Source organism: Dendrobium catenatum, unplaced genomic scaffold, assembly GCF_001605985.2.
Source record: "Dendrobium catenatum unplaced genomic scaffold, ASM160598v2 fragScaff_scaffold_665, whole genome shotgun sequence".
NCBI classification, from domain to species: domain Eukaryota; kingdom Viridiplantae; phylum Streptophyta; class Magnoliopsida; order Asparagales; family Orchidaceae; genus Dendrobium; species Dendrobium catenatum.
Genome location: NW_021319127.1, coordinates 3098125 through 3114906, shown reverse-complemented (window position 1 = coordinate 3114906; position 16782 = coordinate 3098125). Strand labels below are relative to the sequence as shown.

At 34.9% G+C, this 16782-nt stretch overlaps 1 protein-coding gene across 1 annotated transcript; it reads left to right on the top strand.

The window, feature by feature from the left end:
* Positions 1–4874: 4874 nt before the first annotated feature.
* On the top strand, positions 4875–8622 carry LOC110092152 (DEAD-box ATP-dependent RNA helicase 50). Its single transcript, XM_020816565.2, has 8 exons — positions 4875–5220; positions 5650–6203; positions 6282–6476; positions 6600–6787; positions 7053–7266; positions 7441–7572; positions 7755–7927; positions 8062–8622. Exons 1-8 carry the CDS (start codon positions 4890–4892, stop codon positions 8306–8308), a joined length of 2034 nt encoding a protein of 677 aa, XP_020672224.1. The 5' UTR covers positions 4875–4889; the 3' UTR covers positions 8309–8622.
* The last annotated feature ends 8160 nt before the right edge of the window (positions 8623–16782 follow it).

The following is a 16782-nucleotide window of genomic DNA, read 5'->3' as shown; positions in this document are numbered from 1 at the left end:
GTCTGATTCTCTCTTGATTATAGCGCTTAAATAAGTTTTCGTTTTCCTACTTTGATTAGGCGAAGTAATTGATATTTATTGATACTAATTTGTTTTTCTATAATTTTTTTTTTCATGCTATTTCTGGCTCAGATATGGATTCTAATGCCCAAAGCTTCTTTAATGCCTTCAAACAACTTTTCCGGCATAGATAGCCTAACATGGCTTCGGCTAATTCTCCCGTGAATTTCCATTTTTTTTCTGGCGAGCACTCTTTCTTCTCTTTTTTTTTTTTTTCAAGTTATTATAATTATATCGAAACTTTCTATTAAATTTAGCATTTATCATTACTTTTTAAATAGTTTAGTTACAAATTATACATTTTCTTAAGATTTTGAAAAAAAAAATCATTATTTTTATTTTTAGTCATAATTTTTTCATGGAATATGATTTTTAATTTAAATGTAAATAATTATTTTGTAAGTATCTTCACATTTAAAACAAAATTATAATTTATTAAGATAAAAACGTAACAAAAAATAATTATTTTAGTACGTTTGTTCTTGGAATGTTCATCTCAGGATCTTAAAAAACTTCAAATATTTTTCAATAAAATATCATATTTTTCAATAATCTCTAAAATTACAACTGGTCTTTATAGAATTGATTCAAGAACTCAATAAAATTTGAGTGATGAGATTTTGAGTAAAATTTAGCTGAGCAAATAAGATATCTATAAGAGATCAGTTGTTATTAAAAAAAATTTTTTTTTTCTTTTTTTTTTTTTTGTAAAATAAAAGTAGCTGCTAAATTAATTTTTTTATTTTTTTTTATTTTGTCATTGATTTATCAATTTGTTAACTATTGGATCCTTATTTTAAATTATATTATTAGATTTGTTGCGAAATAGATATTCTTATTTCAAGCATCACTCCATCGCTCTCTGGAGAAGAGAAAAGATTGGTGAGAAGGTTTTTTAATTTGTTATGTGTTGATATTTATAAATTGGCAAAGTTGTATCCTAATTCCTAATTAAATTCTGGTTAATATGAGCTTTAAAATTATTAAATTTATTTTATTAATTATATTAATTTTAAAATAAAAATTCAGCAGCTTGAAGATCAATTCCATTGAATTTTTTGCTTAAAAATTAAGTATTACATTTATGTTATAAAATAATAAAAATTTATATATGTATTTATACTAATTTTGATAAAATTTGATCAATATTGTGAGAGAATATATATAGTTCAGACTTGGTGCCGGGCAGGATAAGGTCAGACTCAGGAGACTTAAGGCGGAGAAGCTCGACTAGAGGAAGAAAGGGGCGAGGTGAATAAAGAAGAAGCGGAAGAGCGTTCGCTTGTATCCATGCAGTCTGCAATCTCTACAATGCCATCGACGGCTTCTCCGGCATTCATAGCTCTTTCACTCTCCTCCTCCAATGAAAGTTGCATCTTCCCTTTGCCCCGGCGCCTCTTCCTCCGCAAAATCTCCGATCGGAAAACGACGCCATGGTCAGCGGTTCCTTTAGTCAATGTGAAGGCCATGATTTTCGGAGATAACCGCGCCGCACATCACGAACACTGTTGGAGGGTTAGTGTTCATGGAATCATTTCTTATGTTATTTTGTTGTCATTTGACTGCTATTAGGTTATCTCTGGGTGATTAGACTAGCATCAAGTGCTTCAAAATTTATCACTAGTTTTAAGCTACTCTTGTAATTTGTAATCAAATGCCCAGCTCCCTGCTGCTTTGGCTCTGTAATCCATTGGAGTTGATTAGTAGGTCATTCAATTACTTATAATTTCTCCTTTTTTTTTTTTTTTTTTATTGTCGCTTCCTTTTTTTTTTTTTTTTGTATTGTCGCTTATAGAACAATCTGAGCGTATGCGCTTGTAGCTTGGACTAGAATTTTTAGGCAGTTAGCATGAAATGAAATCTGTCCGCATAGATTCTCAAAATCAGCTATGGAAACCCAAAATGGTTTAGTTCCGCTGAACTAGGAGGTCTTACCTGTTAGGGTGCTCTTATGCTTTGGTTTTTAGCTCAAACCTAAAGATTGCAATTCTTATAATTCAAAAGTGTCCGCGTAGAGTTCTATTCACAGCTTTAGTGTAGGGCTTTCTTGGCACTTTGATAGATGTTTATTATAGATGTTGAACTGATAATCACGGTTATGGCACGTCAGCTTTCATAGCCTGCTTAGAGTCCATTTAATCAAGGTAGCCTCAAGGTATTCTGGGATTATCCAATTGATTATCTTGATCTAATAGCTTTAATCAACAATAATTTAATTCGGAGAAATTTGTTTAGTTGTCAATGTCTGAAGTGACCTTCAGTTAAGACTTAAGTTGCCTCCGTTGCACGTCGTCTCCATTTGCTGCCGCAATAGCTTTTTCACTGTCCCGAGAGATGTTTTGAATGCTGACCGGCAAAATAATTAAGCTCTAGTCACCGGCATAGTCAACAAGAAGAGAGCTGCTGGCTGTTGCGGTTTGGAAGGGGAGGTAGTGATCTAGCCACCCCTGAAGTTCCACTTCCTTAGCTGAGGCAGGAGATGCCCAACCCTGCCAGACCAACCCATCTATGTTTTCTTATAACATCAATGTTTACTAATATTAATGGGTCTTTCTTGCCATGTTAGTTGGGGGTTATTCTTGTTTATCTTTTTGTTTTTTGTTTTTTTGGAAAGAATCATATTCGAAGCTATGCCTCCCTCCCAACCTCATATTTGAAACATAGTTGGGGTTTTAATCCCAAGCAAGACTAGTGGTCTTAGGGATAGTTATGAAGGTTTGAGGAAAAAAATTAATAGTCACTAGCTGGTTTCTCATTGCAAATACAACACGCTTTTATGAGTTTTATCCCACTACTTGGGGTCGGCTACATGTTTTTTTTTTTCTCATTTAAATCTAGTAGCTAGTTTCTCATTACATTTGATTAATCCCAAGCAAAACTAGCATTAGTTTATGCTTATTATAACTGTCACCTTACACTTGTAATTTCAACACCAGAGGCATCTCCTATTGCTATGAAGCCTACTCTTTGATGACTATTTTCTGCTAACTAGCCTCTTCTGCCTCCTTTTGAGGTGCCTTGTTCCATCTTGTCTACTGTGATGGGGCATCCTTCTACACTCGGCAAGGTCTTTTCTGATATTGGTCTTTGAATTAGCTCGGTTGTGCAATCATCTTTATGCATCACATCATGCTCTCGCACAAAGATTTTCACTATGTATGCTGATAACATTCTTCTAACTAAAAATGTTATTTATGGTATGGAGGAAATAAAACAACATCTTTAGAAAACCTTTGTTAGTATAAACATGTGATGTCTAAAATAATTTCTTGGCGTCGAATTTTTTTATGGTAAAGGTATGCTTAAGGAAACTAGGCTTCTCAGATGCAAACTTGTTGACTCTTGTATGGATACCATGCTAACATGCAATAATGATCAATGCTTCAAAGATGCTTCTCATTGCTGACATCTAGTTGGCATATCTTATCTACCTAGCTATCACAATACCTGATATATCTTTTATGTTGGCATGATTTATCAACATATGCAAAACTCAAAGAATAAACTCTAGGATTTTTCTGTTAAGAATTTCATGTATTAAGAAATCTTTATTAGAATATATGGTTTATTAAAAACATAATTATTTAAATATTGAATCTTATTTTGATGTTAACTATATTGGATCCACTAAAAATTGAAAGTCAACTTCAGGATACTATATTTTTGTGGGAGGTAATCTTTTTTCCTAGATACGTAAAAATTAAATGATTGTCACTAAATCCAATTTTGAAACTAAATACAAGGCTAGGGTTTTTTTTTTTTTTTTTTGCAAAATGATGTGGATCAAAACTCTAATAGAAGAATTTGGCTTTCTTATAACACGGTCATGATCTTTAACAACAATAATCAGGCAACAATCCACATTGCTTATTAAAAATTTCAATCATATTTAACTAGATTCTCATTTCATCAAGGATGTTTTTCTATCAACGAAGATCATCGCCCATTACATCTTCTGCAAATAATAATTAGCTGGTATTTCTAGTGAGGCAATGTAATCACTCCATTTTTTTTAAATTTTGCAACAATTAGGAACTTGTTGATATATATGCTCCAACTTGAAGGAGAGTATTGGCATAGGATATTTATTAAGATTGAAAATTTTTTAGTTTGCAATATTTACTTTTATTGATGTAATATATCCTCATAAGTGAGAGTAATCTTCTTCTTATTTTGTTTCTTATATTTGCCTATATATGAGCATCTGTACCATCTTGAAACAAAATAAAGCTTAATCATTCCAACATTTCTATTTTAATTCCCTTTTCACTCAAAGAACATTTTTGTGACACTGTCAATTTGTTCATTCGTGCTATTTAGTAACCCGCTAGATCAATTAGAGTTTATATAAATAATTGAATGACTGATCAAATCCATTCAAAGTTTTTACCATGGAGAGGTTTGGGTAACAGACCAAACGAAATGCAACTCACACTTCTCATAATATTCTAAGTTAACAGTAAAGTTTGTATGCTAGTTATTTTGTTTTTTCATCATAACAATACATTAATGTCTGATAACTTAAATTTGAGAAAGTTCAATTTTATTTGGCATTTTGCTTAGTATTTGTTGTAAAGCTTCTATGCCATGTTGTACTCAATTGTATGAATTAAAACTTTTACTACTTAAACATAAATCAACAATTTATCTCTACTCTAAACATTGATCCGCAAGTTCTTTCTACTCTGTTATAATAGATCAGCGAGTTCACTGGTATTTTTCTTCTATTTTTATTTATAAATTGGTCCAATGATTTCATCATGACAAAGTTCTTCTATATTTTTCAGTACGTAATCTAAACTTGATCAAACAAACTGATACATTTTCTCATGAGTTTCTTCATTTTCCAGGAGGGAAAGAAATACTTTGTTGAGCCGGTTAAAACATCCTTTTTACAGAATTTTCCTTTCAATGCCCTATCAGCTCCTTGTAAGGCAAGTCAAGTTCCAGCTAGTGATGTCCACCAGTGTTGGAGGTGGGGGAAGCTTCTTGCGGAGGCATACCGGCAGATTCCGATGGACACAGCTGGTGCCTACCGCCTCATTGATGATGAAACTGGTGAGAATGTGATAGTTTGGGGTGGCATCGATGATGGTGACTCCTCTATCCCTTCCAAAGAAGCAATGTCCTTGAAACCCAAGGGTAGCCCTAAGCAAGGAGGTCAGATCCATTTGTAGCTTTCTGTTCGGCATTTGTATTCAAATATAGCTAATAAACCATGAAACGGTTGTCGAATAAAAAAGATATTGATTTCTGCTTATTAGATTTATCATTTATCCAGTTTGATCTTTTTATTCTTGCAATTAAATGTGTTTTATGTCAAAAAGGTGAACTATAAGCATTCTATTTTCTCAATATCAAACCCCTAGATTAGTTACTACTATTTTATAATTGTAATCACAGTTCAAAAATCTGGTAATATGCGCCAATTGTATAATCAGCAAATGCAACTTGCTGCTGCCAATTAAAATTTCCATAACTTGCTGATTAACGGGGCTACTTATTCATTCATAAGCTATGAGAGTTGAAGCTCTCCTGATCTGTCCCATTTTCATGTCCTAAAGGTTGCCGAGATTTTTCATGCCACAGGTCGGAAGACTCTGTCTAGCTCGCTTGGAAGTTTTAGTAGATTGAAGGTCCCCAAAATAAGGGCATTGATGAAGAACTCCTTACAGGTTGGTGTTGAAAACAGTATTAGCTCCGCAAAAGCTAGTGCTTTTGCTACACTGTTGGATGAAGCAAACTCTGTGGATTCATACACGGACTTTGCAGGAGAAGAAGCAAGCATAGGCATGCCTACGGATGGAGAACCGAAGGGCTTTCCAGTGCCAAATGTGAGACAGCGAATTGTGAACTCGAGAGACACCCTTACAAAGGAATTTGTGAACTCTAGAGACACCCTTACAAAGAAATTTGGTCTTACTGATGCACGTGAGTCTTCCTTAGGGGCAAATCTGCCCTTTAGAAGATGGAAGGATGCTAATACCTCACAAGGCATTGATGCTTCCTGGAAGAAACTTCATAAAAAGTTGCCTCATGATAGTGGATTCTTTAGTATGAAGAGCTTCAGAGATGTGGGTTGCAGTGATTTTATGATTGAATCCCTCGGAAAACAGTCTATCATCCGCCCTTCAAATATTCAGGTGACCCTTGGTTTCTTCTGTTTGAACGAGAATGACTCCTTTGATACTGCATATTTGACTTCCATCATCGTTGTGTAGGCCATGGCTTATATTCCTGTTTTAGAAGGTAAGAGTTGCATCATTGCAGATCAAAGTGGATCAGGGAAAACATTGGCATACCTTGCTCCAGTAGTGCAGCGCCTAAGAGAAGAAGAACTTTCAGGGCTAGGTAAATCTTCATCAAGGAGACCTCGAGTTGTGATTTTGTCACCAACGGCTGAATTAGCTTCTCAGGTTGTTCTCTGACATTGTAATTAGGTACCCAATCAGTCAAGTGATTAGAAACGTATATTTAATTTATAATGCACAATGTAAGTGGAAATAAACCTATATTATCTAATCATTCCGTGCATTTAGGTTCTTCAAAATTGCCGTTCAATGGCAAAATCTGGTGTTCCATTTAGGTCTGTGGTTGCGACCGGGGGATTTCGACAAAAAACCCAATTAGAAGCCCTACATCAAGAAGTAGATGTCCTCATAGCAACAGCTGGCCGCTTTATGTGCTTATTGCAAGAAGGCCACATTCAGTTAAACAATCTGAAGTGGTAAGGCATATAGTCAATATTTATCCTCCTGTCTAAGGCTTCGTTTGGGACAGGTTTCGTTTGGGACGGCTTTCTTACTGTTTCTTAAAACGACTTTTAAGTGTAAAAATTTTAATTTTTAAACTATAAAGCTCTTTTAAGAAGAAATAAAAAAGTTGTCCCAAACGAAACCTTAATTTTGAATTGATGACAGCGACTGTTTAGTCCTATGAAGTATATTCTTATAAATAAATCAGTAAATGAATCTAACCTTCTGTGTATTCAGTGTTGTTCTAGATGAAGTTGACATCTTGTTCGGTGATGAAGACTTTGAACAAGTGCTCCAAAGTTTCATCAGATCTGCACCATTGTCGGTGCAGTATCTCTTTGTCACTGCAACACTTCCTGTGGACATCTACCACAAATTAATCGAAATCTTTCCAGACACTGAAGCAGTGATGGGGCCTGGGATGCATCGTACAAGCTCTAGGCTAGACGAGGTTATTTTTTTGCGCTTGGATTTTGGATGGCCGACTCTAAATTTTATGGAGGATTTTGCCTCTATTGCTTCGTTGTAGCTCTTTAGGAAAATGTGACATCTATGAAACAAATTAATTATTAAAATCTTACGCCGAAGTTTTTTATGTGATATATGCTAATTGTGTTGCATGCAGGTTCTTCTGGACTGCAGTGGGATTGAGGGAGAGGAAAAGAATCCAGAGACGGCTTTCCTGAACAAGAAAACTGCTTTGCTGCAGCTTGCGGAAGAATCTCCTGTTCCAAAAACTATTGTATTCTGCAACAAAGTTTGTCCTACATCTTTTTCCTTGTTTTTCTGGATATACATCTCTTGCTTAATGTGCACATAGGGGAACTGTAACTCATCCTGTAATGTTAGCAATGCATCACCAACATATTAATGCACTGGGAAAATTATAATTTTCAAATTTCTCATAATTAAACTCTGCTAATTGTTATCAAATTGCAGATTGAAACATGCAGGAAGGTTGAGAATGCATTGAAACGCTCTGATAGACAAGGTATTCACTCGAAGATTTTGCCCTTCCATGCTGCCTTGGCTCAAGAACTCAGGCTGTCAAACTTGGTGGAATTCCTCAAACCTGAATCAAAGGAATCAATGTTTCTCATCTGCACCGACAGGTAATTAATATTCTACTATAGGCAACTTTCCTGGTTCCTGAATCAACCTCTTTAACACTGCCATCTAAACAAAGAAGGTTTTCATAAAATTTTCAGCAGGGCATTGATTTTCTTTTTACTGAACCTTGTAACAGGGCATCAAGAGGCATTGACTTTACAAATGTGGATCATGTCATACTATTCGACCTTCCTCGCGACCCGAGCGAGTATGTCCGACGTGTCGGAAGGACAGCTCGAGGAGCTATGGGAAGAGGCAAGGCATTTGTGTTTGTGGTAGGCAAGCAGGTTGCTTTGGCCAAGAGGATCATCGAAAGAAATAAGAAAGGGCATCCCTTGCACGATGTACCAAAAGCATATCATTTGCAGAGCTCAGTGTTATAGGCTTTAGCAGACTGCAGCATCTTCTGTGCACTTACAATGAAAAGAAAATTCATAAATGGCCTTCTTCACAACACAGTTGCTATAGCTGCTCATTATGCTTCCTTCATAATCTTGCGGATATCAGATCGTCCGGAGGCGAATCAGAACGTGTTATATCTTCTTTTTGTTGTGTACCGCAGTTATATGCCCACCGTGTATCAGGTGATGTAACATCGCGCACTCTGATTCAACTCCGGATCATTATGAGAGCAAAGGTATTTCTGAGGAGTATAATTTTTAATATTTAAAAAGAAAAAGGTTGGTGAGTTTAGATATGAGTAAAGCATTAGTCAAAATAGAACTTTAAGACTTTGACGATTGGTGACGTTGGTCCGACCAAGCATTAAAATCCGTCCACAGCCTCTTTTAACTCGCACATCCCCTTACGTTTCCTCATTAATTGCAGAGCTCATGCATGCATCATGTATTAAAGAGTAACATTTAATTCTTATATCTATTTTTTAAAATATTTAGGATGTATATTAATAATATCTAACAAAATTATATATATTATTATTTTATTTAAAATTGAAAAAAAAATTATATCATTAAATAGAAAAATTTTATGTTAGGTATAGAAACCCACCTAGCTTTAAAGCAGAAGTGGTACTAATATCATAAAGGTCTAATTTTGGACATCTCATTACAATATAAGAAGATTACCAAGTTATAGGGCTCAGTTAGAACTCAAAACAGAGTAAAAATAAGCAGAAAATGTGAGAACAAAAGGGATGGAGAAAACAGCAAAAAAGGGCTCAAATGTTTTGCCCAAACATTCCTTCAAAATGTAGTAAATAGAGGCAAAGAGAGCAGCAAATGGTAACCATTAATCACATCCTCCTGTAAATGATCGCAGCCCTCAATGTATTCCAGCATTTGGTAGATATTAGACCTTAACAGATATTAAGAAGTACTGTGCAAGATCTTAGAGATAATGTGAAAAGAGAATTCACACTCAAAAAAGAGGTGACTAATGACGGCTTTTTTATTATTTTTTAAAATAATTTTTTAATAAAAAAATTTAATTTTTACTAAAAATTTTACTTTAATAAGTCATAAGAAAGCCGTTCCAAATGATGATCCGCAATCTTCAACCAAAAATAGAAAAGAATCACGAATGGCATGCTGCCGATGCCAAACCATCTAAGCCCAATGATTTAGGTTTCTTTTAGGACAATTTTCTTAATGATTTCTAAAGCAACTAAGAAATTTCTTACTAGAAAGCTGCTTTAAAAATAGTAAAAAATCGTCCATAACGGAACCTTGCTCTTAGGTTTTCATTATGCATCCACATAATAAATCAATTATCCTGAGGTAAATCAACCATAATTTTCTGAAATATGACGCAGCCATAATGGAAAGAAAAAAAAAAGGTTGAAAATGAGCACAGCCTGAACTCTCCATCAGATTATAAGAAGCTCAAATTCAGAATATTTTTACAAAGCAAAAGATCAAACCCTCCCTCTAATTATACCAAGCATCAAAGCTTTCAGTTCAACCAAATCACCGAGAAACAAAGATAACAATATTAAGGTAAAAAGAAATAAGCCTAATAGCAGCAGATGATTCGGACGTCTAGCTGCCCCCTACCATGAGCAGAAACCGGCGGTGGTGGGCCGGAGAAGGGAAAAACGGCGGTGGCGGCGGCGGCGGCCGTATAAGGCTGCGCGTAGCCCAGCCCAGAGCAGATGCGGCAGGCGGCGGGCAGCACGCAGGCGGAAGCAGATGAGTCGGCCGACGCGCACGGTGGAGCTACGGAGCCGCTCGGCGGCGGTATCGCGTTTTCGAGAGAAGTGGTAGCTGCGAAGGAAAAGCTGGCGTTTTTCTATGTAGTGTTCAGGGAAACCCCACTCTAGTTTCAACGCCGATGACGTCGGCGACGCCATCGCCGGCGATGGGAGAGGAAGGTCAAGGGAAGAGATTAGGAGGATATGAAAAGGAAGGGAAGCGGAACCGTATAAGAGAAGAGGAGGCGGCGGTGAGAATGGAGGGAGAAGGATTTGAATGGAGTAAAAAAAGAAGGAAAAGAGAAAGAGGAGTCGACTCTCTTTTTATCTTCTCTCTTTTTTTTAGGCCACCTGCTAGTTATCCGTTCAACGCTAAGACACAGAATTAAACCTCTATCGCCGCGTATTTTCTAGCCCGCAACAATTATAATTTATCATCATATGTAATTCATAGAATGAAAAATAGTTTCATGGAATGTAAAAAACTTCTACAATGTGTATAAAAAAATATATGCTATCTCTCACTCTAATAAACGGGACATTTCTGTTTTTTGTCCATTCAAGCCAATTAAAAACTTTCAACCTACCTCAATGAAATATTTTATTTGGGGTGTTAAAATGATTTTTTGGGTCAGGTTGAGGCAAATTTGAAAATAATCCTCCATCAAATATCTTGACTCGAACTTGACCCAATTAAGGAAACCGGTCATAGAATCAGACCTGAATCCGATCCAGTTCAAATTTGATCAGCCAGACAACTCGCTGACCCAAGCGAGGGTGACCGAGTGTGGGGCCGCAGGCGTTTGATTGAGGATAGCATGAGAGCGTGCGTGTTAAATAGTTCGGGCGAGCACAAGCAATGTGCGGGCAAGAGTGTGCGGGTGACAGCGAGTGCGACGAGCAACGAGGAGGAAGGCAAGCGCATGTGTGTGATGAAGGATGGATGCGAGTTGGCATATTGCTTTCGGATTGATTTCAGGTTTTAAGTTGACTTGAATTCTACTCAAATTCGCAATCTGATCAAGATTTGAAACTCAAATCCGACCAATATTTCAAATGGGTTGATTCAAACTCGGAATTTCCGTAAGGGTTTGAGTCAGATTTTCAAGCCATATCAAATAGTAACACCTTTAGATTTTATGTTATGTATGACCCAAAGATTAAATTGCAAATTTGACAAGAATATTAAAAGTGTAAGCTTAGTTTAATAAGATGATTACAATAATGGTTTGAAGAAGAAGGTGTAGTATAGTAGGTGAAGTAAGGGAATAGAATAAATTGTTTCTTTCACGCATTATCCAAAGGCTTCAACGCCTTGGAATGCTCAACGCCACCTTTAATGATTATAATTCATAAATAATTGGGATAATATTTATTTATAATAACATATATAACATAATAACAATAGGTAGAACGTGCACCATCACACCCACATGAAATACCCATTTGCTTCATGGGAGGGATAATATTTATTTATAATTATTTTCTAAAAGTAAAATATGTATTTATTTGTAAAATTTATGTTATTTAAATTTATATAATATAGAAATTTACCTTTTTTTTTTTTTTTTGAAATTGATGAGCAGATAAATGAACTATGAAGAAACTCTCAATTTTTAAGCCATACGATAGAGCGGCAGACTTCTTAATATTATAATATCTAAATTGAAAGCTACATATTAACTAGTTTGGTTATTAAGAGCTAAACCCTAAATATTTTAAATTTTTAGGTGCTTTGTTGGAAGAAAAACAAATGTAGCGTATGTAGAACTCATTGGATTTGGGTGAATTTCAAATACGATTAGTGTGTGAAGCTTCGCCTGCCTCCACACAGTCACTGGTGTCATCGCTAGTCGTCACCTGCACCCACAGCCAGTGCCATCACCCACCTTCCACTGCCAACGCCATCGTAAACCAAAAAATTTTTATTTACAAATTTCGTAAGCACAAAACATATTCATGTAAAATTAATTTACAAGTAAATAAATACCGCAATGTATTTCAAATACATAGAATTTAAAATTAATACATAGAATTTAAATTTAAGAGAATTTCGTTATATTTGCAATCAAAGAGCGCCAAAGTGCAAAGAGATTCAGGCTTTTTTTGGAACGACTTTCTTATTGTTTTTTGAAGCAGTTTTTTAGTTAAAAAAATTCTTGAACTAGAAATTTTTGTGCTATAAAGCTGTATTAAAAAGCAGTAAGAAAATTAACATAAATGAAGCCTAATAATTTAATAGTCTTGCAACCATGAAAGCATTCAGCTTTGGATTTGACAATTGGATGAATGTACTCTGCAGAAAAATTATTAGGGCAAGAATATGAAAAGGATATCTAATTTCTTTTCTTAGTCTTGAAGTATCTTATGAAAGTCATATATATATATATATATAATCTTCAATGTTCCAGAAATACTGCTATTTTTATTACAGGGAAATCCAGCTAAATATGACAAGCCGTGGTTGACAAACATATAGCTTCCTTATGCTTGCTCATTAATACATCGTTTGGGACAGCTTTTGACCCCTTTTTTTCACTATTTAAGAAAAAAAATTGTACTAGAATTTTATTGTAGAAAGTAGTAAGAAAATTGTCCCAAACAAATAAAAAATCATTAGGGGAAAGAATATGAAATAAAAAACTTATTATTGAATAGAAGCCAAGGAAGAAAAATGAAGAAAACTGGACAGCTGGTCATGCTCGTTCACTAGAAGTATTGTTGATGACAACAGGTGTTAGCACGGGAGTCAACTTAATGCGTCATGGAGGTTAGCGGAAGATGTAAGCATTGTTGGTGACAATAGATGTTAGCATACTGTCGATGACGGGTATCAGCATTGGTGTCGATGACGTGTGTTAGCGTTAGTGTTGATGTCATTGGTGTTTGATTTATTGGTGACAACGAGCATTGACATTAGTAAGCATAGCTCTGAATTTTCTCCTTCAGATTCGTCGGTGACGACAATGAAAGTCAGCTTTGTTGGTGATGGAGGGCAACACCAAGTGTCTGTATTATTGGCAAAAGATAGTCTCAAAGGTGACATCAACGACAATTCTCGCCATTAATCTCGATGATGAGCGTCCATGTTAGTGCTAACATCATTGGTGTCTGCTTGTTCATCATGAGAAGTATTGTCGTAGCTCTGGATGATGCCATCTACATTCATTCCTTTTAATGACCGACCCCTTCCATCTAGAAGTACTAACCAAAAACTAATACATGCCTTATGATGCTATAAAAAGTTAACTTACTCAAACTTTTGTAGCTACATTTGAAATATCTACATCTAATTAACACTTACATACAAATTTTTTCTTTGTAAGCAGCTTAAAAATAATGGCTAAGGTTTCGTTTGGGATGACTTTTTTACTGCTACTTGAAGCAGCTTTGTAGTACAAAAATTTTAATTTTATACTAGAAATCTACTTCAAGAATCAGTAAAAAAGCCGTCACAAACAATAATGGCTAAGGCTTCGTTTGGGATGACTTTTTTACTGCTACTTGAAGCAGCTTTGTAGTACAAAAATTTTAATTTTATACTAGAAATTTAGTTCAATAATCAGTAAAAAAGCCGTCCCAAACGAAGCCTAAAACTGAAAAGCGGATAGGTACCACAGCTGATTCCATCCCATGAAATCCTCCATATGCATGTGAAGCATGAAAGTAACACAACAACAATCAACCATAATGCATAATTACAGGAATAGAACAACCCTTCTACTGTAGAAACCTCCATGACCCAGCAACGGTTCACGGCCCAACTTATGGCCCAAATAACTAATTAATTGCCACTCATCAGGAGAATACAATCAAAGCCCGTATTGGCCCAAGAAACCAAATAGCAACGAGCCCACGCCCAAAAAATTCGTCAGTATAGTCAATATGTCTTAACATATTATAATAGACACACCATAAATATATAATGTTAAAATAAAGAAAGAAAATATCTGTTACAGACACTCTAAGGTATTCTTCTCACAATTTTCATAATGATAGTTTGATTTAAATTTCTTTTAAATCTTAGATATCCAAAATTTATGATGTATAATGAAAGAGGTAAAAAATAATAATAATAATAATAAGTGTTCAATCTATACACCCATACCTTACGCCGAAATCAAACAATCGAAAACTAGTATCATGCCGCTTACAATATATTTTCTTTCTTTAGTTTATGAACATAAGAGACAAAACATACGAAAACATTGTCTTTAGATTCCGACTTCTGTAGGCTCTTTTCTCCCTCTTTTTCTTTCTCACTATTAGTCAGTCGTGCCAATAAGATCCTAATGTCACACACGGATAAAATTGGGTTTAACACTTGACTACCATGTAGCTAAAACAAAATCCTATTTGATAATCCTAATATATTATTTTCAATATTAAATGCAATTAACTATTCTTTCGACCAGATAAGTATGTACCCTATTAGATTCGATCAAGCTGAATATTCTATCGTTATGAATGTTTTTCATCTAGCCTCATAAGCCCTATAAAGGCTACTAAAGTATTTTGATACAATAATTAAATTATTATAGCTATCTAATGGTATGCCAAAGGCATTGACTTGTTAAACAAGCTCAAGTGAAGCTACTAAAGAGCAAAAGAAGCTCATAGCAATTAACTCAATTGAGGCATCCAAAACTTATATGAAGATTCTAACTCAATAAAATATTAGAGTAAGAGTAATTTAGGTTTCATATGAGATAGTTTTCTTAATGCTTTCTAAAGCGGCTTTTAAGTATAATTTTTTTTAAAGCAACGAAAAAATAATGATCAAAAGCTGTCATAAAAGCAGCCTTATTATGTGTATATAATTAGCATAACTAATTGTGAAATTAGATGTAGCTTAAACACAAATCTAAATTGAGTTAAGAAAATAATAAATTCAAAATAACTAATTTAATTAATTTTCATATGAATTTGCAGTGAAAATCACTTAGAATTAAAAATAAAAACAAAAAATAAAATATTTTTCTAAGCAAGTAGCTATAAAGCTCATTGATGACGAAATAGCACCGACTTCCGAAGTACAAACGGCGTGCTTGGATTGCAAGCCAAGAAATGACTTGACCCAACACGTGTGGCCATATTTTTTTATTTTTTAAATAGGTTATTAAAAAAAAATCGAACAATTCTTTCTCTGCTGTTTTAGTCAATATCATCCCAAGTAAATAAGTAATAAGCTCAACGTCCAAATTCGAATATTTTTATGCCCTTAAAAATTTATCAATATTTGAATTTATCAAACAATTTTGATAAGCTCGATGCATATTTGAATTGAAAATTTTCATAATTAAATTAATCACCATCCGAATTCTGATTTTGACAAAGTGTAGTCTAGAAGAATATTTCAACGAGACCAATTCATTGACATCAAAATTGATTTGATCCAACCCTGATCGAGCCCAAATCAAGTATTTGAAGCATAGTTAGATACTTCGGGACATAATTTGAGTGTTTAAATGATTTTCAAATATTATATGTTTATCTCAATAATATGAATTCAACGAGCATAAGATCATTTAATTTTGATATCATTAGGGCACAAAATGTTGAAAGATCAAACAATAATTGAGGAGATCAATACAAGACATCTGTTAACATGTTTTGAATTTTAATTATAATTATGATTAGTGGCACTCTAAAAAATTGTAAATAGGCCTACACTTTTTTTTTTTACATAAGGAGTGTACTAAGAGGTGGTATTTGAGATGAAGCTTAAGCTTAGACTTTATTTTAAAATTGGTGCCACATAAAATCTTGAGGTTCGTCAGTACAAACAATGCTACACACTCATATTAACACAAATTTCAATGCCCAGTGTTATAAATATTACTAATGCACATCATCAAATCTTATGCGGATATTTGTCGATACCAAAAAGGGTGAAATTATTCTGTGAGGATACGGACGCCGACCGGAGGCTAATCAGAACGCTCCACATCACCCGTTTGTTGTGTATCGAGTGATGTGGCACATTCTGTTTCACCTCCAAATGGTCCAGTGTCCGCACAGAATAATTTCTCCCAAATAAGAGCAATGCCAATATGGTGACGCCCATTATCGCGCAACTCATATTATCATCACCATTTAGGTCAATATCCATCTTCTTGATTGCTAGTCTCACATTTAGTACAAAGAATGAGTGAGCAAGAGACCGATTGCCTCTGAATGACAATTCCAACATCTCAAGAGTTGAGTAATCGTTTTATATTATTTTCTTATTCTTAATTTTTTTTTTTAATAAAAATCATATTTTTTTCTATGAGTTATAATTATATCTGTGTGAGATTATCACAAATATTATTATAAAATATTAGCTGTTTATTGTGGGTTCACATGTTTCGATTAACCTGTTCCATCCGACCCGCGAACCCGGTATCTAGCCAGTTGGGTCTACCTGGGACCCGCAGGAGTATCCGAGATTCAGAATCCCTTTTTTAAAATCTTCACGGACACCTTGACCCGCGCGGAGGCATTTTCGGAATTCCATCGACCAAACAGCCCGCATAGAAATCTTTCCATCTGCCTATCCGCATACGAAACCAAAATCTTGTACCCATAATTCTGTCATAGATGGTTGGAATTGTTCTACTCTACAATGTGCGATGCTTGTGCATAGCTCGCATGCGGAGCTTCGGTACAAACGAATCGCTTGCTTTTAGGGTTCCACGTCTCGCCAGTGAACGGCACCTAAATAAA

Coding starts and splice junctions, on each gene's coding strand:
- LOC110092152 (XM_020816565.2), top strand. CDS start 4,890: ATGAGTTTCTTCATTTTCCAGGAGGGAAAGAAATACTTTGTTGAGCCG. Junction 6,788..7,052: donor CAGTTAAACAATCTGAAGTG/GTAAGGCATATA, acceptor CTGTGTATTCAG/TGTTGTTCTAGATGAAGTTG. Junction 7,267..7,440: donor CAAGCTCTAGGCTAGACGAG/GTTATTTTTTTG, acceptor TGTTGCATGCAG/GTTCTTCTGGACTGCAGTGG.